The sequence below is a fragment of the Nerophis ophidion genome, linkage group LG04 (assembly GCF_033978795.1).
Source record: "Nerophis ophidion isolate RoL-2023_Sa linkage group LG04, RoL_Noph_v1.0, whole genome shotgun sequence".
In the NCBI taxonomy this organism is placed as follows: domain Eukaryota; kingdom Metazoa; phylum Chordata; class Actinopteri; order Syngnathiformes; family Syngnathidae; genus Nerophis; species Nerophis ophidion.
The window spans coordinates 81,322,383-81,345,612 of record NC_084614.1 but is presented as its reverse complement, the minus strand read 5'-3'; the positions used below and the strand labels follow the sequence as shown (position 1 = coordinate 81,345,612).

Here is a 23,230-nt window from a genome sequence, read left to right as displayed (position 1 = left end):
TAAAAATATGAAAATTTGGAAAAAAAAATTCCATACTAATTATATACTAATCCTAATTATACTAATTATCCTATTGATTGTTATTATAAATAAACTAAACCAATTACAATCAATATTATCTGAAGCTGATATAGAGATTTAAGTGTTGAATGAAAAATAAAAAAAGCATGACTTTTTTTATGAGTGAGACACTTTTGGATCGCTAAGGATTTTAGTGGAATTTAATAACTGTCTTTGCTAAAAAAAAAAAAAATTATAATAATAAAAAAAAAAAAGGAATTCAAATCAATTTTGCTATGAATTATTGACCTATTTAGGGATCCAATAACTTCACATTAAATATTTCACTTTGAAAATCTTTCTGGGAAAAATATTGTGTATTTTGTATTTTGCCTCAAAAAATAGGGTTTGGACAAAAAGCTCGTAAAAAGTCAAACAAATAATGAAGTAAAATTAGCGATTCAAGGGTTTTATGAAAAAAATAATAAATGACTTATTTTGAACCTTGTTTAAGACTGAAACCTTTCTGGGTCCTTAAGACCCAACTTGAGGGAGCCCCGACAATTAAAAAAATAAAAAGTGTATATTGTATTGGTTTTGAAAATGAAAAAATACCAACTTGGCCCCTGTGTGCTTTGATTTTTCAGTGTGTGGCCCTCAGTGGAAAAAGTTTGGACACCCCTGGTTTAGGTCAAATACATACTGTTTAAAGTTAAAGTACCACTGATAGTCACACCTCTGTATTAGACCCATCCCCTTCTTCACCCCCTGGGAGGTGAGGGGAGCAGTGAGCTGCGCCCGGGAATCATTTTTGGTGACTTAACCCCCAATTCCAAGCCTTGATGCGGCGTGCCAGGCAGGGAGGTCATGGCTCCCATTCTCTAAGACCGTTATCTCCGGACTTCTTGTGTTCGTCATTACTGCCACAAGTGGTGGAAAAGTGTATTACAGCTGAGAAACATATTTTTGGGTGGCCCAACAATGTTTCAGAAGCTGTACTGTAAATAATGACCTGTGTAATCTAACACCTTTCACTGGTGTAAATAATGACCTGTGTAATCTAACACCTTTCACTGGTGTAAATAATGACCTGTGTAATCTAACACCTTTCACTGGTGTAAATAATGACCTGTGTAATCTAACACCTTTCACTGGTGTAAATAATGACCTGTGTAATCTAACACCTTTCACTGGTGTAAACAATGACCTGTGTAATCTAACACCTTTCACTGGTGTAAATAATGACCTGTGTAATCTAACACCTTTCACTGGTGTAAATAATGACCTGTGTAATCTAACACCTTTCACTGGTGTAAATAATGACCTGTGTAATCTAACACCTTTCACTGGTGTAAACAATGACCTGTGTAATCTAACACCTTTCACTGGTGTAAATAATGACCTGTGTAATCTAACACCTTTCACTCCTGATGATGTGTTGCAGTATCTCTGATAACACTTGAATTGTATTTAAATACCAACTGGGTTTGATTTAAACATCTGCCACGCCAGCTGCTGATTAGACTCACAATCAGTTCTCCACTCAAATGCTATCTCACGATGTAAACCTTTTCAAAACAGGTTACTAAAGGTCCTCTCGGCTGCTGATAAGTACGCACAGTGACTTAGATGGACATAGCCATTTTTTCAATTGATTCTTGAAAACAAAAAAACAAAAAACTGCTGAACATTCTGAATCAATTTTGAATCGGAAGAAATGAGAACCGGGATTTGGATGTGAATGACATTTTTTAAGACCCCTACTGGTCATATAGATTTTCTCCGCGCTGAGTGAGCAGGGGTTAAGGTTTTGAAAAAACCTAATTGCAATTTTTCAATCCAAAATTGCGAGTTGATTGCCCATTTTTATATTTTATGAATGCATAAAAGTGCAAAAATAATGTGTGTTACTTTTAGACAGTCAATCAATGCATTCTTGTCTTAAGGGCCCACACATTACAATATTCAATCATTTATTTCCAAAAATGTTGTACTTTATGCAGACAGACTCCGAACTTTTGTCTACATCCTGCTCTTAAACTGAAGAAATAACCGATTAAAGCATTTATCATGTCATGTTATCACATTCAATAATATTATGCAAGTAACCATTTAAAAGGATATAGACTTATATTTCTCATCACTGTAGAAATGTTTACCACTGCAGTGTAATTGAAAGCTAAATAAGTTAAATGAACAAAAAAAACAATCAAATAGTCTCTCATTTCTGCAAGCAAAAATGTAACCTAAATAAAACTGTTACTTTTTTAAGTGCTTTTTTCCCCCCGTTTGAAAAACGAGGTCGGGTTGTTGCCATCATGGGATCACAGCATTCTTGCCTGTTTGTCCTGTTGATGGGCCCATATTGCCCATCTGATTTGAAGCTGGCTCTGTAATCTTATTTGTGTTACTCTGTGAGCGCTGAGATGATAGGATAGCACTTACTTGTGAAAAGAGGTCTCACTGCGTTCGGTTATTTCTACTGTTGAAAGCGCTCGGACGCCGTTCTCAGTCTGAGATGTCTTTCTCCTTCTTTAAAGCGAGAGATGAATAAATGTGTGTCTAAACAATTCTGATTGGCGAAAATGTCTGTCATTCAAATGGTGGTGACGGCGCTGGGAATAAAGTCAGTCTTGCAGTTATTTACTGCACTAATTAAAATCTCCATGTCGACTAATCGTGCAGCCCTACAAGGACTGATGCTACTTTTGTTCTATGTCTTCCTAGAGATGCTCCCTGATATCATGTGAGTGTTGCTACTTTTGTTCTATTTCTTCCTAGAGCTGCTCCCTGATATCATGCGAGTGTTGCTACTTTTGTTCTATTTCTTCCTAGAGCTGCTCCCTGATATCATGCGAGTGTTGCTACTTTTGTTCTATTTCTTCCTAGAGCTGCTCCCTGATATCATGCGAGTGTTGCTACTTTTGTTCTATTTCTTCCTAGAGCTGCTCCCTGATATCATGCGAGTGTTGCTACTTTTGTTCTATTTCTTCCTAGAGCTGCTCCCTGATATCATGCGAGTGTTGCTACTTTTGTTCTATTTCTTCTTAGAGCTGCTCCCTGATATCATGCGAGTATTGCTACTTTTGTTCTATGTCTTCCTAGAGATGCTCCCTGATATCATGCGAGTGTTGCTACTTTTGTTCTATTTCTTCTTAGAGCTGCTCCCTGATATCATGCGAGTATTGCTACTTTTGTTCTATGTCTTCCTAGAGATGCTCCCTGATATCATGCGAGTGTTGCTACTTTTGTTCTATTTCTTCCCAGAGCTGCTCCCTGATATCATGCGAGTGTTGCTACTTTTGTTCTATTTCTTCCTAGAGATGCTCCCTGATATCATGCGAGTGTTGCTACTTTTGTTCTATTTCTTCCTAGAGCTGCTCCCTGATATCATGCGAGTGTTGCTACTTTTGTTCTATTTCTTCTTAGAGCTGCTCCCTGATATCATGCGAGTGTTGCTACTTTTGTTCTATTTCTTCCTAGAGATGCTCCCTGATATCATGCGAGTGTTGCTACTTTTGTTCTATTTCTTCCTAGAGATGCTCCCTGATATCATGCGAGTGTTGCTACTTTTGTTCTATGTCTTCCTAGAGATGCTCCCTGATATCATGCGAGTGTTGCTACTTTTGTACTATTTCTTCCTAGAGCTGCTCCCTGATATCATGCGAGTGTTGCTACTTTTGTTCTATTTCTTCCTAGAGATGCTCCCTGATATCATGCGAGTGTTGCTACTTTTGTTCTATTTCTTCCCAGAGCTGCTCCCTGATATCATGCGAGTGTTGCTACTTTTGTTCTATGTCTTCCTAGAGATGCTCCCTGATATCATGCGAGTGTTGCTACTTTTGTTGTACCTAGAGATGCTCCCTGATATCATGCGAGTGTTGCTACTTTTGTTCTATTTCTTCCTAGAGCTGCTCCCTGATATCATGCGAGTGTTGCTACTTTTGTTCTATTTCTTCTTAGAGCTGCTCCCTGATATCATGCGAGTGTTGCTACTTTTGTTCTATTTCTTCCTAGAGATGCTCCCTGATATCATGCGAGTGTTGCTACTTTTGTTCTATTTCTTCCTGGAGATGCTCCCTGATATCATGCGAGTGTTGCTACTTTTGTTCTATTTCTTCCTGGAGATGCTCCCTGATATCATGCGAGTGTTGCTACTTTTGTTCTATTTCTTCCTAGAGCTGCTCCCTGATATCATGCGAGTGTTGCTACTTTTGTTCTATGTCTTCCTAGAGATGCTCCCTGATATCATGCGAGTGTTGCTACTTTTGTTCTATTTCTTCCCAGAGCTGCTCCCTGATATCATGCGAGTGTTGCTACTTTTGTTCTATTTCTTCCTAGAGATGCTCCCTGATATCATGCGAGTGTTGCTACTTTTGTTCTATTTCTTCCCAGAGCTGCTCCCTGATATCATGCGAGTGTTGCTACTTTTGTTCTATGTCTTCCTAGAGATGCTCCCTGATATCATGCGAGTGTTGCTACTTTTGTTCTATTTCTTCCTAGAGCTACTCCCTGATATCATGCGAGTGTTGCTACTTTTGTTCTATTTCTTCCTAAAGCTGCTCCCTGATATCATGCGAGTGTTGCTACTTTTGTTCTATTTCTTCCTAGAGCTGCTCCCTGATATCATGCGAGTATTGCTACTTTTGTTCTATGTCTTCCTAGAGCTGCTCCCTGATATCATGCGAGTGTTGCTACTTTTGTTCTATTTCTTCCTAGAGATGCTCCCTGATATCATGCGAGTGTTGCTACTTTTGTTCTATTTCTTCCTAGAGATGCTCCCTGATATCATGCGAGTATTGCTACTTTTGTTCTATGTCTTCCTAGAGCTGCTCCCTGATATCATGCGAGTATTGCTACTTTTGTTCTATGTCTTCCTAGAGCTGCTCCCTGATATCATGCGAGTGTTGCTACTTTTGTTCTATTTCTTCCTAGAGCTGCTCCCTGATATCATGCGAGTGTTGCTACTTTTGTTCTATTTCTTCCTAGAGCTGCTCCCTGATATCATGCGAGTATTGCTACTTTTGTTCTATGTCTTCCTAGAGCTGCTCCCTGATATCATGCGAGTGTTGCTACTTTTGTTCTATTTCTTCCTAGAGATGCTCCCTGATATCATGCGAGTGTTGCTACTTTTGTTCTATTTCTTCCTAGAGATGCTCCCTGATATCATGCGAGTATTGCTACTTTTGTTCTATGTCTTCCTAGAGCTGCTCCCTGATATCATGCGAGTATTGCTACTTTTGTTCTATGTCTTCCTAGAGCTGCTCCCTGATATCATGCGAGTGTTGCTACTTTTGTTCTATTTCTTCCTAGAGCTGCTCCCTGATATCATGCGAGTATTGCTACTTTTGTTCTATGTCTTCCTAGAGATGCTCCCTGATATCATGCGAGTGTTGCTACTTTTGTTCTATTTCTTCCTAGAGCTGCTCCCTGATATCACGCAAGATGTTGCAGTATCAGAACATGTGTCTAACTCCAACGCTGTCCTGGATGCTCCTGAGTTTCCAGACTTTGAGAACCCCAATGAAGAACCCTCACAGGCTGAAGCGGTAGACATTGCGGCTCTCGATCCGGAGTTTCTAGATTCAGGAGCTCTTAACTCTCCACCTCCTGCACCGACTCCAACTGGAGTCCTTGAAGTTGCGGCTCCTCAGTCCGACACCTGCAATTCCGCAGCGGCCAGTGAGAGCCCTTTTGCTCCAGATCTGAACCTGGGCTGTCTGAACGGAATACCTCTTGATCCAGCCAGCTTCCCCGAACCCTCAAATCTGACAGACTTCCTGACGCTGGATCCAGTGATGGCGAGTGAGGACGTGATGGTGCCCTCAGCCCTTCATCTTGATGAGACCGAAGGCCATTCTGCCCCTGAGGAAACCCAGCTGGCTTTTCCAGACGCAGCAGCCAATGAGGAGCTGGACACGCATACAAGGTGAGATCTCCTCAAACTTCTTTTCTCAGCCTTTCCTGAATCTTTCTTTATTCCTTCTAGTGTCCATCAACAAGACTATGAAGGTGACAACGTGTATGAAGATGTGGAAAACATCAACAAGTTCATCCTGAGCCAGAACTTGCTCAGGCAGAAAGTCAGCGTGAAAAGTAAGATTCTGTTTGGTTTCTCAAAGCAAAACCCATGAAAGAGATTCACGTCTTTGTCAACCATTTTGTTTGCAGATCCATATGCTGACAAACACCCAGTGGTAAATCCTTTTCTTTTCCCACAGAAGTGCAATGTATCTCTGGCATTGGCATGGTTGTTTCATGTCAATCATGAGTTATGCTACAACTAAGCTTATTATTACTACCGACATTAGCAAACATAACATGAAGTTATCGACTCACATCACTTTGTTTTCTTCATGTGCATCTTATCTGATTTAAAACAAAAACCTGGTTTTAGGGCCAAAGAAAATGTGCACTGATTTAAAAAATGTTCCCCACATCACTGAACACCCCCTGATATCACCGTTTGATGTATTTGAACAAGTTAACGTGCTTCCATTTGCACAATTCAACATGTCTGAAAAGAAGTAGGAAGAAGCACATTTTGTATTTAATGCGACCCCTTCTTTGTGTCGGTCACAAAAACTTTCTCCTCAACATAACTTTTGCATGTTTAAGTTGTGTAGACTGGGTGCAACCAAGTCAGTGGTGGCGTTGTCTTGTAAAGCAGACCTGAGCTGCCATCTGCTGTACGGAGAAAGAAAGACAGTCCTATTATATTATTGTATTGTGTCCCGAACTACAACTAATGTAAAAAAAAAAAAAAAAAAAAAAAAAAAAACATTTAAAAAGGGAGGTGAAATTTTTCTGTGGCTGTCCAAATATAGTGTGCCGCCACAAATAAATGTTTATAATTCACTGTGCACAAGTCCAGTTGTTACACCTAAATGACAAATCATTGATTGTGTCTACTTCAAGAAGGAGGAGGTGTCTCTTAACATTTGGCCACGGAATCCATGGTATGAGCATCTCTTTTTGTAGTCGACATAGATTTATGCCAGATGGAGGACAGAAGTTGATTTTCTCCCACTGTGCCGATCCAACAGGGCGGCTGTATCAGCAGAACATTCCTCTGCTAATCATGTGCACAGGTATGTAACACTTCACTCTTTCAAAGTCCACTTCCATCTGACATGTGCTGCTCTTCATCTTCCGCTTGGAACATTCCGTTGTGTTCTCAGCAAGGAGCGCCAGAGCCCCAACGTGGCCGAGTGCAAGGAGCAGAAGAAGAGGGAGAAGCAGCGGCTGGAGAGGGAGAAAAAGGAGCAGAAGGAAAGAGAGAAAAAAGAGAATGAAATGAAAAAGAAGTTCAAAGTAGGTTCTGCACAATATTAAGTGAATGTTCAGGTCAGCTACAGTGCTGAATATGGTGGTCCAGGTGACAGGTGGAGAGGAGCCCATGTACCATGCCAAGGTGAAGGTGGCCAGTAAAGTGCGTAAGAATGACCTGCCTGTGACCAGCGGGGACACGGTCAGCATCATTCGCACCACTAACTGCCCCAAAGGCAGATGGTTGGCGCGCGATGCCAACCACAAATGTGAGAGTCCACACCAAACATCCTTTCCAGCTTGCTTCTCTCAATATAGTCCAGGGATTGCACTTTTCTCTGCTTTCCTCAGATGGCTACATTTCAGTCATGAATGTGGAGCTGAACATGAAGGAAATGCTGGAACTGGGCAAGAAGGCCCAAGCAGCTGGACGTGCTGGCAACCTGGAGGGGGACACCATCAGCATTGGGAGCAGGTACTTGACACCGCTGGGGGTCTGGAGCCATCATTTCTATCTTTGCTTTTCTTCTGCAGGTCTTCAAGCCACCCTGTATTAACGAGCAGTTGTAAGTACCTCTGCACCATCACATCTATTATGGTGTGGCCATTCTATTCTGTATTAACAAGCAGTTGTAAGTACCTCTGCACCATCACGTCTATTATGGTGTGGCCATTCTATTCTGTATTAACAAGCAGTTGTAAGTACCTCTGCACCATCACATCTATTATGGTGTGACCATTCTATTCTGTATTAACAAGCAGTTGTAAGTACCTCTGCACCATCACGTCTATTATGGTGTGACCATTCTATTCTGTATTAACGAGCAGTTGTAAGTACCTCTGCACCATCACATCTATTATGGTGTGGCCATTCTATTCTGTATTAACGAGCAGTTGTAAGTACCTCTGCACCATCACATCTATTATGGTGTGGCCATTCTATTCTGTATTAACGAGCAGTTGTAAGTACCTCTGCACCATCACGTCTATTATGGTGTGGCCATTCTATTCTGTATTAACAAGCAGTTGTAAGTACCTCTGCACCATCACATCTATTAAGGTGTGGCCATTCTATTCTGTATTAACAAGCAGTTGTAAGTACCTCTGCACCATCACATCTATTATGGTGTGGCCATTCTATTCTGTATTAACAAGCAGTTGTAAGTACCTCTGCACCATCACATCTATTATGGTGTGGCCATTCTATTCTGTATTAACGAGCAGTTGTAAGTACCTCTGCACCATCACATCTATTATGGTGTGGCCATTCTATTCTGTATTAACGAGCAGTTGTAAGTACCTCTGCACCATCACATCTATTATGGTGTGGCCATTCTATTCTGTATTAACGAGCAGTTGTAAGTACCTCTGCACCATCACATCTATTATGGTGTGGCCATTCTATTCTGTATTAACGAGCAGTTGTAAGTACCTCTGCACCATCACATCTATTATGGTGTGGCCATTCTATTCTGTATTAACAAGCAGTTGTAAGTACCTCTGCACCATCACATCTATTATGGTGTGGCCATTCTATTCTGTATTAACAAGCAGTTGTAAGTACCTCTGCACCATCACATCTATTATGGTGTGGCCATTCTATTCTTTATTAACAAGCAGTTATAAGTACCTCTGCACCATCACGTCTATTATGGTGTGGCCATTCTATTCTTTATTAACAAGCAGTTGTAAGTACCTCTGCACCATCACGTCTATTATGGTGTGGCCATTCTATTCTGTATTAACAAGCAGTTGTAAGTACCTCTGCACCATCACATCTATTATGGTGTGGCCATTCTATTCTGTATTAACGAGCAGTTGTAAGTACCTCTGCACCATCACATCTATTATGGTGTGGCCATTCTATTCTGTATTAACGAGCAGTTGTAAGTACCTCTGCACCATCACATCTATTATGGTGTGGCCATTCTATTCTGTATTAACGAGCAGTTGTAAGTACCTCTGCACCATCACATCTATTATGGTGTGGCCATTCTATTCTGTATTAACAAGCAGTTGTAAGTACCTCTGCACCATCACATCTATTATGGTGTGGCCATTCTATTCTGTATTAACGAGCAGTTGTAAGTACCTCTGCACCATCACATCTATTATGGTGTGGCCATTCTATTCTGTATTAACGAGCAGTTGTAAGTACCTCTGCACCATCACATCTATTATGGTGTGGCCATTCTATTCTGTATTAACGAGCAGTTGTAAGTACCTCTGCACCATCACATCTATTATGGTGTGGCCATTCTATTCTGTATTAACGAGCAGTTGTAAGTACCTCTGCACCATCACGTCTATTATGGTGTGGCCATTCTATTCTTTATTAACAAGCAGTTGTAAGTACCTCTGCACCATCACATCTATTATGGTGTGGCCATTCTATTCTTTATTAACAAGCAGTTGTAAGTACCTCTGCACCATCACGTCTATTATGGTGTGGCCATTCTATTCTTTATTAACAAGCAGTTGTAAGTACCTCTGCACCATCACGTCTATTATGGTGTGGCCATTCTATTCTGTATTAACAAGCAGTTGTAAGTACCTCTGCACCATCACATCTATTATGGTGTGGCCATTCTATTCTGTATTAACGAGCAGTTGTAAGTACCTCTGCACCATCACATCTATTATGGTGTGGCCATTCTATTCTGTATTAACAAGCAGTTGTAGGTACCTCTGCACCATCACATCTATTATGGTGTGGCCATTCTATTCTGTATTAACAAGCAGTTGTAGGTACCTCTGCACCATCACATCTATTATGGTGTGGCCATTCTATTCTGTATTAACGAGCAGTTGTAAGTACCTCTGCACCATCACATCTATTATGGTGTGGCCATTCTATTCTGTATTAACAAGCAATTGTAAGTACCTCTGCACCATCACGTCTATTATGGTGTGGCCATTCTATTCTGTATTAACAAGCAGTTGTAAGTACCTCTGCACCATCACGTCTATTATGGTGTGGCCATTCTATTCTGTATTAACAAGCAATTGTAAGTACCTCTGCACCATCACGTCTATTATGGTGTGGCCATTCTATTCTGTATTAACAAGCAGTTGTAAGTACCTCTGCACCATCACGTCTATTATGGTGTGGCCATTCTATTCTTTATTAACAAGCAGTTGTAAGTACCTCTGCACCATCACGTCTATTATGGTGTGGCCATTCTATTCTGTATTAACAAGCAGTTGTAAGTACCTCTGCACCATCACATCTATTATGGTGTGGCCATTCTATTCTGTATTAACAAGCAGTTGTAAGTACCTCTGCACCATCACATCTATTATGGTGTGGCCATTCTATTCTGTATTAACGAGCAGTTGTAAGTACCTCTGCACCATCACGTCTATTATGGTGTGGCCATTCTATTCTTTATTAACAAGCAGTTGTAAGTACCTCTGCACCATCACATCTATTATGGTGTGGCCATTCTATTCTTTATTAACAAGCAGTTGTAAGTACCTCTGCACCATCACGTCTATTATGGTGTGGCCATTCTATTCTTTATTAACAAGCAGTTGTAAGTACCTCTGCACCATCACGTCTATTATGGTGTGGCCATTCTATTCTGTATTAACAAGCAGTTGTAAGTACCTCTGCACCATCACATCTATTATGGTGTGGCCATTCTATTCTGTATTAACGAGCAGTTGTAAGTACCTCTGCACCATCACATCTATTATGGTGTGGCCATTCTATTCTGTATTAACAAGCAGTTGTAGGTACCTCTGCACCATCACATCTATTATGGTGTGGCCATTCTATTCTGTATTAACAAGCAGTTGTAGGTACCTCTGCACCATCACATCTATTATGGTGTGGCCATTCTATTCTGTATTAACGAGCAGTTGTAAGTACCTCTGCACCATCACATCTATTATGGTGTGGCCATTCTATTCTGTATTAACAAGCAATTGTAAGTACCTCTGCACCATCACGTCTATTATGGTGTGGCCATTCTATTCTGTATTAACAAGCAGTTGTAAGTACCTCTGCACCATCACGTCTATTATGGTGTGGCCATTCTATTCTGTATTAACAAGCAATTGTAAGTACCTCTGCACCATCACGTCTATTATGGTGTGGCCATTCTATTCTGTATTAACAAGCAGTTGTAAGTACCTCTGCACCATCACGTCTATTATGGTGTGGCCATTCTATTCTGTATTAACAAGCAGTTGTAAGTACCTCTGCACCATCACGTCTATTATGGTGTGGCCATTCTATTCTGTATTAACAAGCAATTGTAAGTACCTCTGCACCATCACGTCTATTATGGTGTGGCCATTCTATTCTGTATTAACAAGCAGTTGTAAGTACCTCTGCACCATCACGTCTATTATGGTGTGACCATTCTAGCTGCCACCTCTCCAAGTCCACTTCATATAATGGCCATTCAATCACAGCCAGCATTTAGACCACAGATCTCAAACTCAAGGCCCCCAAATAGTTGCATATGACCCGCCAAAGCCTGGAAATATGTGCCAAAGTACTTCATCTCTCACCTAGCGTCATCGTGACAGAACAAATATATACTGCTTGCAGTTGCAGATTGTAGTCATTCCAAGAAAATATGTTGTTGTACAAGTGATTATCTTTATACATGCTGGACTTATGATTTCAAAACTAGTCATTCATCAAATTGTATCTCTGTAAAACTGAAGATGTATATTTACTAGAAATAACAACTCAGTCACCAGGATTGTACTGTTAAAAAATAGTGGTAGTTTTTCCTTTTAAATGAATGAAGCCATTTGGTGCCGCTTGTCCCTTCACTGCCAAAACAGAGACTACAGTAAAAAAAATTAAATAGTTGGCAGGTCAGTCACCAAAATTTTATCGGTTAAACAGTGCTACAGTTTTTCCATTTACAGTAATTTATGGGTGTAAAATGCACTGCACGAGATAGTTTGACTACTTTGTTGACATACATTGGTGTAAAACTACACTGTGTGAGATAGTTAGACTACTTTGTTGACATACATTGGTGTAAAACTACACTGTGTGAGATAGTTTGACTACTTTGTTGACATACATTGGTGTAAAACTACACTGTGTGAGATAGTTGAACTACTTTGTTGACATACATTGGTGTAAAACTACACTGTGTGAGATAGCTTGACTACTTTGTTGACATACATTGGTGTAAAACTACACTGTGTGAGATAGTTGAACTACTTTGTTGACATACATTGGTGTAAAACTACACTGTGTGAGATAGTTTGACTACTTTGTTGACTTACATTGGTGTAAAACTACACTGTGTGAGATAGTTTGACTACTTTGTTGACATACATTGGTGTAAAACTACACTGTGTGAGATAGCTTGACTACTTTGTTGACATACATTGGTGTAAAACTACACTGTGTGAGATAGTTGAACTACTTTGTTGACATACATTGGTGTAAAACTACACTGTGTGAGATAGTTTGACTACTTTGTTGACTTACATTGGTGTAAAACTACACTGTGTGAGATAGTTTGACTACTTTGTTGACATACATTGGTGTAAAACTACACTGTGTGAGATAGTTGAACTACTTTGTTGACATACATTGGTGTAAAACTACACTGTGTGAGATAGTTTGACTACTTTGTTGACATACATTGGTGTAAAACTACACTGTGTGAGATAGTTGAACTACTTTGTTGACATACATTGGTGTAAAACTACACTGTGTGAGATAGTTTGACTACTTTGTTGACTTACATTGGTGTAAAACTACACTGTGTGAGATAGTTTGACTACTTTGTTGACATACATTGGTGTAAAACTACACTGTGTGAGATAGTTGAACTACTTTGTTGACATACATTGGTGTAAAACTACACTGTGTGAGATAGTTTGACTACTTTGTTGACATACATTGGTGTAAAACTACACTGTGTGAGATAGCTTGACTACTTTGTTGACATACATTGGTGTAAAACTACACTGTGTGAGATAGTTGAACTACTTTGTTGACATACATTGGTGTAAAACTACACTGTGTGAGATAGTTTGACTACTTTGTTGACAAAAACTACACTGTGTGAGATAGTTGAACTACTTTGTTGACATACATTGGTGTAAAACTACACTGTGTGAGATAGTTTGACTACTTTGTTGACTTACATTGGTGTAAAACTACACTGTGTGAGGTAGTTTGACTACTTTGTTGACATACATTGGTGAAAATCTACACTGTGTGAGGTAGTTGAACTACTTTGTTGACATACATTGGTGTAAAACTACACTGTGTGAGATAGTTTGACTACTTTGTTGACTTACATTGGTGTAAAACTACACTGTGTGAGATAGTTTGACTACTTTGTTGACATACATTGGTGTAAAACTACACTGTGTGAGGTAGTTTGACTACTTTGTTGACATACATTGGTGTAAAACTACACTGTGTGAGATAGCTTGACTACTTTGTTGACATACATTGGTGTAAAACTACACTGTGTGAGATAGTTGAACTACTTTGTTGACATACATTGGTGTAAAACTACACTGTGTGAGATAGTTTGACTACTTTGTTGACATACATTGGTGTAAAACTACACTGTGTGAGATAGTTTGACTACTTTGTTGACATACATTGGTGTAAAACTACACTGTGTGAGATAGTTTGACTACTTTGTTGACATACATTGGTGTAAAACTACACTGTGTGGGATAGCTTGACTACTTTGTTGACATACATTGGTGTAAAACTACACTGTGTGAGATAGTTTGACTACTTTGTTGACTTACATTGGTGTAAAACTACACTGTGTGAGATAGTTTGACTACTTTGTTGACATACATTGGTGTAAAACTACACTGTGTGAGGTAGTTTGACTACTTTGTTGACATACATTGGTGTAAAACTACACTGTGTGAGATAGCTTGACTACTTTGTTGACATACATTGGTGTAAAACTACACTGTGTGAGATAGTTGAACTACTTTGTTGACATACATTGGTGTAAAACTACACTGTGTGAGATAGTTAGACTACTTTGTTGACATACATTGGTGTAAAACTACACTGTGTGAGATAGTTAGACTACTTTGTTGACATACATTGGTGTAAAACTACACTGTGTGAGATAGCTTGACTACTTTGTTGACATACATTGGTGTAAAACTACACTGTGTGAGATAGTTGAACTACTTTGTTGACATACATTGGTGTAAAACTACACTGTGTGAGATAGTTGAACTACTTTGTTGACATACATTGGTGTAAAACTACACTGTGTGAGATAGTTTGACTACTTTGTTGACAAAAACTACACTGTGTGAGATAGTTGAACTACTTTGTTGACATACATTGGTGTAAAACTACACTGTGTGAGATAGTTTGACTACTTTGTTGACTTACATTGGTGTAAAACTACACTGTGTGAGGTAGTTTGACTACTTTGTTGACATACATTGGTGAAAATCTACACTGTGTGAGATAGTTTGACTACTTTGTTGACTTACATTGGTGTAAAACTACACTGTGTGAGATAGTTTGACTACTTTGTTGACATACATTGGTGTAAAACTACACTGTGTGAGGTAGTTTGACTACTTTGTTGACATACATTGGTGTAAAACTACACTGTGTGAGATAGTTGAACTACTTTGTTGACATACATTGGTGTAAAACTACACTGTGTGAGATAGTTTGACTACTTTGTTGACATACATTGGTGTAAAACTACACTGTGTGAGATAGTTTGACTACTCTGTTGACATACATTGGTGTAAAACTACACTGTGTGAGATAGTTTGACTACTCTGTTGACATACATTGGTGTAAAACTACACTGTGTGAGATAGTTTGACTACTCTGTTGACATACATTGGTGTAAAACTACACTGTGTGAGATAGTTTGACTACTCTGTTGACATACATTGGTGTAAAACTACACTGTGTGAGATAGTTTGACTACTCTGTTGACATACATTGGTGTAAAACTACACTGTGTGAGATAGTTTGACTACTTTGTTGACATACATTGGTGTAAAACTACACTGTGTGAGATAGTTTGACTACTTTGTTGACTTACATTGGTGTAAAACTACACTGTGTGAGGTAGTTTGACTACTTTGTTGACATACATTGGTGAAAATCTACACTGTGTGAGATAGTTTGACTACTTTGTTGACTTACATTGGTGTAAAACTACACTGTGTGAGATAGTTTGACTACTTTGTTGACATACATTGGTGTAAAACTACACTGTGTGAGGTAGTTTGACTACTTTGTTGACATACATTGGTGTAAAACTACACTGTGTGAGATAGTTGAACTACTTTGTTGACATACATTGGTGTAAAACTACACTGTGTGAGATAGTTTGACTACTTTGTTGACATACATTGGTGTAAAACTACACTGTGTGAGATAGTTTGACTACTCTGTTGACATACATTGGTGTAAAACTACACTGTGTGAGATAGTTTGACTACTCTGTTGACATACATTGGTGTAAAACTACACTGTGTGAGATAGTTTGACTACTCTGTTGACATACATTGGTGTAAAACTACACTGTGTGAGATAGTTTGACTACTCTGTTGACATACATTGGTGTAAAACTACACTGTGTGAGATAGTTTGACTACTTTGTTGACATACATTGGTGTAAAACTACACTGTGTGAGATAGTTTGACTACTTTGTTGACATACATTGGTGTAAAACTACACTGTGTGAGATAGTTGAACTACTTTGTTGACATACATTGGTGTAAAACTACACTGTGTGAGATAGTTTGACTACTTTGTTGACATACATTGGTGTAAAACTACACTGTGTGAGATAGTTTGACTACTTTGTTGACATACATTGGTGTAAAACTACACTGTGTGAGATAGTTTGACTACTTTGTTGACTTACATTGGTGTAAAACTACACTGTGTGAGATAGTTTGACTACTTTGTTGACATACATTGGTGTAAAACTACACTGTGTGAGGTAGTTTGACTACTTTGTTGACATACATTGGTGTAAAACTACACTGTGTGAGATAGTTTGACTACTTTGTTGACATACATTGGTGTAAAACTACACTGTGTGAGATAGTTTGACTACTCTGTTGACATACATTGGTGTAAAACTACACTGTGTGAGATAGTTTGACTACTTTGTTGACATACATTGGTTTAAAACTACACTGTGTGAGATAGTTTGACTACTTTGTTGACATACATTGGTGTAAAACTACACTGTGTGAGATAGTTTGACTACTCTGTTGACATACATGAAAATGCAAACATATTAGTCCCATTATGATGCAGTGCAGGTGTGTACCAAAGCAAATTAGAAAATAAAAACAACTGACCGTGCCAATGAACAGAGTTTGCTGTTGTGGAAAAACACAACACAAGACGATAGAAGTCCATGTGTAAAAGTTGAAGATGATTGGGCTGCAAGGGTAAGATCTGAAGAAATGTGTATTGGAGAAGTGAAAAGTTTGTAAAGATGGAAAAGAGCTTTGCTCCTGTAGTCCAGGGCAGCGGTCCTACATTCTTTATGTGGTGATTGTGCTGCAAGTCAACCCAAGCAGCAGAAGTGTTTGATTGATGACTTTTCCCTCAGTCACAGACGACAGTGAGGAGTGGGCTTGTGAGGAGGAGGACACGCTCTCCACCACCTACGACCACCAGTAAGGCACACAAACTTCTTTTTGTTTGGTCAAGTCACTTGAAAAGGTTTTGTCTCCAAATGGAGTTGAATTAGTTTCCTTCACACTGCTCATTGTGTCTCTTCAGCCTGCTTGACTCTTCAATTAGGGATCCACTATTTTGGGGCTTCTTTCTTTTCTCACATGTTCTATTGTATCTATTTTCATTGTGTCTTGATAATGCATGTTGAGGACACACATCTGACAGCCACTAGCCAACAAACACATCCTCAACACAATGTAGCGTCCTCGTTAGCGGCTAAGCTCCCTCAACCGTGCAAAAGTAAATAGAAGTGATATATAGTTACACAGCCATCATGTGTTTTTGTCGGAGTATAATTCTCATCATCAATTGAATCATTCAAGAATCTTGATAGTTTCAAGTATCAGTTTTGATGTGCTGCCTCCGTAACCCTTGTCCATTGATTGATTGAAACGTATTAGTAGATTGCACAGTACAGTACATATTCTACCCTAAGCCAAGTAGCCCAACAGAAGAATAAGTGCTAACATAACATCCGTGTAGACAGAAGCATGTTGCAGCAGAAATGAACCACTTAGCAACAGTAAATCAAATAGTTTTGAGAGAATAATACAACCGGAAATGTCGGCAACTAAATCAGGAGCCTTTGTAACCCATTTGGAAATATTTCCAATATTTATATAGCAAATATTACAGTGCGATACATAGTTATCGAAAGAGGCTGCAAAACATATCGCGATATATATTTTCTAACAATATGGCCTATAACAAGTCTTGGATGATGACTTGTTACATGCAATGTTGGGCCGTGCAATAACTTAGATTTCTACACCAGGGTTGTCCAAACTTTATCCACTGAGGGCCGCACACTAAAAAATCAAAGCAAGTGGGGGCCATTTTCATATTTTTTATTTTATAAAACAATACAATATATGTATAAAAAACATACATTTCGGCCTCCACTCAGTCTTGATCTCAGGGACTCCGAAGGGTTTTGGTCAAAAAAATATTAATGTGTCACTATTCAGTATTATTTTTTTATTATTATTCAATTTTTAAATCTCTAGATCAACATTAGGTCCATTTGTCAATATAATGATTTTAAAGATTTAAGTTGTATGCTCTTTTTGTCACAAAAAAAATGTTTTTTTTAATGGGGAAAAAACAAAATATGCCATATTTTTACCCAATAATTTTTTTAAGCGGAATATTTGAGATTATATAATAATTAGAGCATTAAAAAGGTCAATAAGTCATAACACCATTTATTTTAATTATTATTTTTGGAGCAATGACACCTAAAAACAAATCACACTAAAATGATTGGGGATCCAAAAGGTTCCTACTCATTAAAGTGTTAGAAAATAAATTATACATTTTTTTTACTGTTTACTTTTAACACAATAATCTCGAGATCAACTTCTGATCTGTTCGTCAATTATAAGTTTTATTGTTGTTTACGTTTTTTGTTTTTTCATTTTAGGCCCTTCTTTAAAAAAACAGCTCAGTTTTTTATAAGACAAACACAAAATATGCAACATTTCCCCCCCAAAATATCTCAGTGGAAAATTTTACGTGACTTAATTGGAGCCTTGAATAGGTCAATAATTCATAATGACATTGATTTTGCTTCATTATTATTTTTTAAAGAAAGAAACAGGCTGCATGGCAGCTTTGTGTTATTAGAGTAAACACTGCAACATTTTCTTGTTACATTTAACCCATTTGCTCCTTTTATATCACTTTTTACGTTTTGAAAATTTTTCAATTGTATTTTTAAAATGTGCTGTGGGGCCGTTAAAAAAATAACCTGCGGGCCGCAAATGGCCCCCAGGCTGCACTTTGGACACTGGTGTACACAAAGCCCAGCAAATGGATGAAGAAGTGTGGCGTAGCCAAAGCAAGATACTACTGTGTTTGTAATAACTTAGACTGTGTACACAAAGCAAGATACTACTGTGTTTGTAATAACTTGGACTGTGTACACAAAGCAAGATACTACTGTGTTTGTAATAACTTGGACTGTGTACACAATGCTAGATACTACTGTGTTTGTAATAACTTGGACTGTGTACACAAAGCTAGATACTACTGTGTTTGTAATAACTTAGACTGTGTACACAAAGCAAGATACTACTGTGTTTGTAATAACTTAGACTGTGTACACAAAGCAAGATACTACTGTGTTTGTAATAACTTAGACTGTGTACACAAAGCAAGATACTACTGTGTTTGTAATAACTTGGACTGTGTACACAAAGCAAGATACTACTGTGTTTGTAATAACTTAGACTGTGTACACAAAGCAAGATACTACTGTGTTTGTAATAACTTAGACTGTGTACACAAAGCTAGATACTACTGTGTTTGTAATAACTTGGACTGTGTACACAAAGCTAGATACTACTGTGTTTGTAATAACTTAGACTGTGTACACAAAGCAAGATACTACTGTGTTTGTAATAACTTAGACTGTGTACACAAAGCAAGATACTACTGTGTTTGTAATAACTTAGACTGTGTACACAAAGCAAGATACTACTGTGTTTGTAATAACTTAGACTGTGTACACAAAGCAAGATACTACTGTGTTTGTACAATTGTCCATGTGTAAGTGTAAGGAATATGCTGAAAGTAGAAGAAGCTTACATGGGTCATTGAATCCAACAGAAACCATCTCAAGTGTTGCTTTTTTCTTCATCCTTTCAGCGTTGTGCTGCCCAGCTCCATGGCTGAAACATGTGAGTACATTCTGCACACATGTTTCTTGTCAAGTGCAACATGAGAACATGCAGCCGTGCCCCTGCAGCCTCGCACACACCTGAACAAGCAATACATCTGTCATGAAATATGGCGTCGCTCACTTTTTCTTTCTCTCTTTATGTAACCGAGCCTTCTGTCCATTGGCTTCAACAGCATGTCAGCCACCTCCTCTCAGCCAGCACACACCGAGCCAGGAGTAAGTGCAACAACTTCTTCTTTATGCTCCTCGCCGTATTGCAGCTTCACTGCATTGGAGATGTTTCTCAGAAATAAGCATATGCTACAATTGTTGGGTCCTAAGTGAAGCACTGTCCAGCATATACATGATGATGATAATAATAATAACAGGGATGTGATCATGTTCAAATACACTTTGCAATGAACATAGTTGTTTTGGTTATGGTTATGGTGTTACTTTATACAAATACAACATGATAGCAGTTTCTCATTGCAGCAGATGATTTTGTCCTAAACCTTTTCCTATCATCGTAATTTCTAGCATCTGTCTGTTCTCAATATGAAACAGAATTACTGAAGAAAAAAAAGGTTTCATTAATACATAGTTTTGAAATATTGCCTGTTTACAATCTTTATGAAAGACATGTATTTTTTAATGCATCCTAACTTGTAAATACACTTCAACAAAAGTCTGTTTACAACAAAGCCAATGGGAGGTCCTCTATTTTGCCCAGAAAACCCAACACATGACCATTGGAAAAAGTGCCAACAATACTCCATTTAGATTTCAGGACCTAAATATTAACAAGTATTGTTATGTATAATGTACATGCTATTATGAATACATGACATATATACTTACATTATGTACTTGTTACATGTTGTTATGAATGTTACTAGATACTACATATATACTTACATCATGTATACATTACATGTTATTATGAATGTTACTAGATACTACATATATACTTACATCATGTATATATTACATGTTGTTATGAATGTTACTGGATACTACATATATACTTACATCATGTATATATTGCATGTTATTATGAATGTTACTAGATACTACATATATACTTACATGTATATATTACATGTTATTATGAATACATGACATCTATACTTACATCATGTACATGTTACATGTTGTTATGAATTTTACTACATGACATATATACTTACATCATGTATATATTACATGTTATTATGAATGTTACTACATGACATATATACTTACATCATGTATATATTACATGTTGTTATGAATGTTACTAGATACTACATATATACTTACATCATGTATATATTACATGTTATTATGAATGTTACTACATGACATATATGCTTACATCATGTATATATTACATGTTATTATGAATGTTACTAGATACTACATATATACTTACATCATGTATATATTACATGTTGTTATGAATGTTACTAGATACTACATATATACTTACATCATGTATATATTACATGTTGTTATGAATGTTACTAGATACTACATATATACTTACATCATGTATATATTACATGTTGTTATGAATGTTACTAGATACTACATATATACTTACATCATGTATATATTACATGTTGTTATGAATGTTACTAGATACTACATATATACTTACATCATGTATATATTACATGTTGTTATGAATGTTACTACATGACATATATACTTACATCATGTATATATTACATGTTATTATGAATGTTACTACATGACATATATACTTACATCATGTATATATTAGATGTTATTATGAATGTTACTAGATACTACATATATACTTACATCATGTATATATTACATATTATGAATGTTACTACATGACATATATACTTACATCATGTATATATTACATGTTATTATGAATGTTACTACATGACATATATACTTACATCATGTATATATTAGATGTTATTATGAATGTTACTAGATACTACATATATACTTACATCATGTATATATTACATATTATGAATGTTACTACATGACATATATACTTACATCATGTATATATTACAATTTATTATGAATGTTACTACATGACATATATACTTACATCATGTATATATTACATGTTATTATTAATGTTACTACATGACATATATACTTACATCATGTATATATTACATGTTATTATGAATGTTACTAGATACTACATATATACTTACATCATGTATATATTACATATTATGAATGTTACTACATGACATATATACTTACATCATGTATATATTACATGTTATGAATGTTACTACATGACATATATACTTACATCATGTATATAATACATGTTATGAATGTTACTACATGACATATATACTTACATCATGTGTATAAAACCTCAATGGAGGTGTCAGGATGCTTTTTAGAGCACTTTCTTGGCAGAATAGAGCAACTCTCATAGGCTCCAATGTGAGCAGTCTTTTAATCGCATATTTAGAATGCATTAAAAACATGTGTTCTTGTCTTCCATAATTATTGTGAATAATGTGCAAAATTTAAAAGAAAAAACATTTCCCTTAAAGTAATTCATGTAATGACATGTATTATGTTGTCTTTTTGTTTATTAAGGTTTAAGATGTTATTAAGATTCTTCTTTGTGCGTGACTTTGAGTTTGAACAGTTTGTTAAAGTGAAACATATTAGTACACTTTTTGACTTGTTTGCTTACATACTGATGCTCTAAAGGTCTTAAGTCTTATACGTGCATACATCTTTTGAATGACATGTACAAAGTGTGTGTGAACGGGCCAATGTGGAAATACTGTCAAAGCGCTTTGGGCTCCTTAAAAAGGGGTAGAAAAGCAGTATACAAGTACAACCCATTTACCAATAATATACAGTGTATTACACAGTGTAATATACAATGTATTATACTCTATAATATAGTGTATTGTATAATATACAGTGTATATTATACAGTTTAATATAGAGTATAATACTGTTTAATATGGAGTGTAATATACAGAGTATTATAAAGAGCAGTGGTTCTCAACCTTTTTTCAGTGATGTACCCCCTGTCAACATGTTTTTCATTTAAGTACCCCCTAATCAGAGCAAAGCATTTTTGGTTGAAAAAAAAAGAGATAAAGAAGTAAAATACAGCACTATGTCATCACTTTCTGATTTATTAAATTGTATTACAGTGCAAAATATTGCTCATTTGTAGTGGTCTTTCTTCAACTATTTGGAAAAAATTATATAAAAATAACTAAAAACTTGTTGAAAAATAAACAAGTGATTCAATTGTAAATATTTCTCCACATAGAAGTAATCATCAAGTTAAAGTGCCCTCTTTGGGGATTGTAATAGAGATCCATCTGGATTCATCAACTTCATTCTAAACATTTCTTCCCAAAAAAAGAAATCTTTAACATCAATATTTATGGAACATGTCCTCAAAAAATCTACCTGTCAACACTGAATATTGCATTCTTGCATTTCTTTTCACACTTTATGAACTTACCTTTATATTTTGTTGAAGTATTATTCAATAAATATATTTGCTATTTTTAGAATATTTTTGAAAAATCTCATGTACCCCTTGGCATACCTTCAAGTACCCCCA

At 37.1% G+C, this 23,230-nt stretch overlaps 1 protein-coding gene across 27 annotated transcripts in view; it reads left to right on the top strand.

Annotated features, from left to right (window-relative positions):
• Positions 1-23,230, top strand: part of LOC133552029 (uncharacterized) — a 57,065-nt gene that overhangs the window by 8,628 nt on the left and 25,207 nt on the right. For 24 of the 27 annotated variants that reach the window (XM_061899304.1, XM_061899301.1, XM_061899292.1 and 21 more), the window contains exons 4-15: positions 5,422-5,929; positions 5,990-6,096; positions 6,172-6,197; positions 6,919-6,959; positions 7,047-7,091; positions 7,182-7,314; positions 7,379-7,538; positions 7,621-7,744; positions 7,804-7,835; positions 16,849-16,915; positions 19,587-19,657; positions 19,809-19,875. In XM_061899304.1, coding sequence (XP_061755288.1) covers positions 5,422-5,929; positions 5,990-6,096; positions 6,172-6,197; positions 6,919-6,959; positions 7,047-7,091; positions 7,182-7,314; positions 7,379-7,538; positions 7,621-7,744; positions 7,804-7,835; positions 16,849-16,915; positions 19,587-19,657; positions 19,809-19,875 — 1,381 coding nt within the window. The remainder of the gene's footprint in view (positions 1-5,421; positions 5,930-5,989; positions 6,097-6,171; positions 6,198-6,918; positions 6,960-7,046; positions 7,092-7,181; positions 7,315-7,378; positions 7,539-7,620; positions 7,745-7,803; positions 7,836-16,848; positions 16,916-19,586; positions 19,658-19,808; positions 19,876-23,230) is intronic. The other 3 variants (XM_061899284.1, XM_061899280.1, XM_061899294.1) reach the window with 3 other exon arrangements.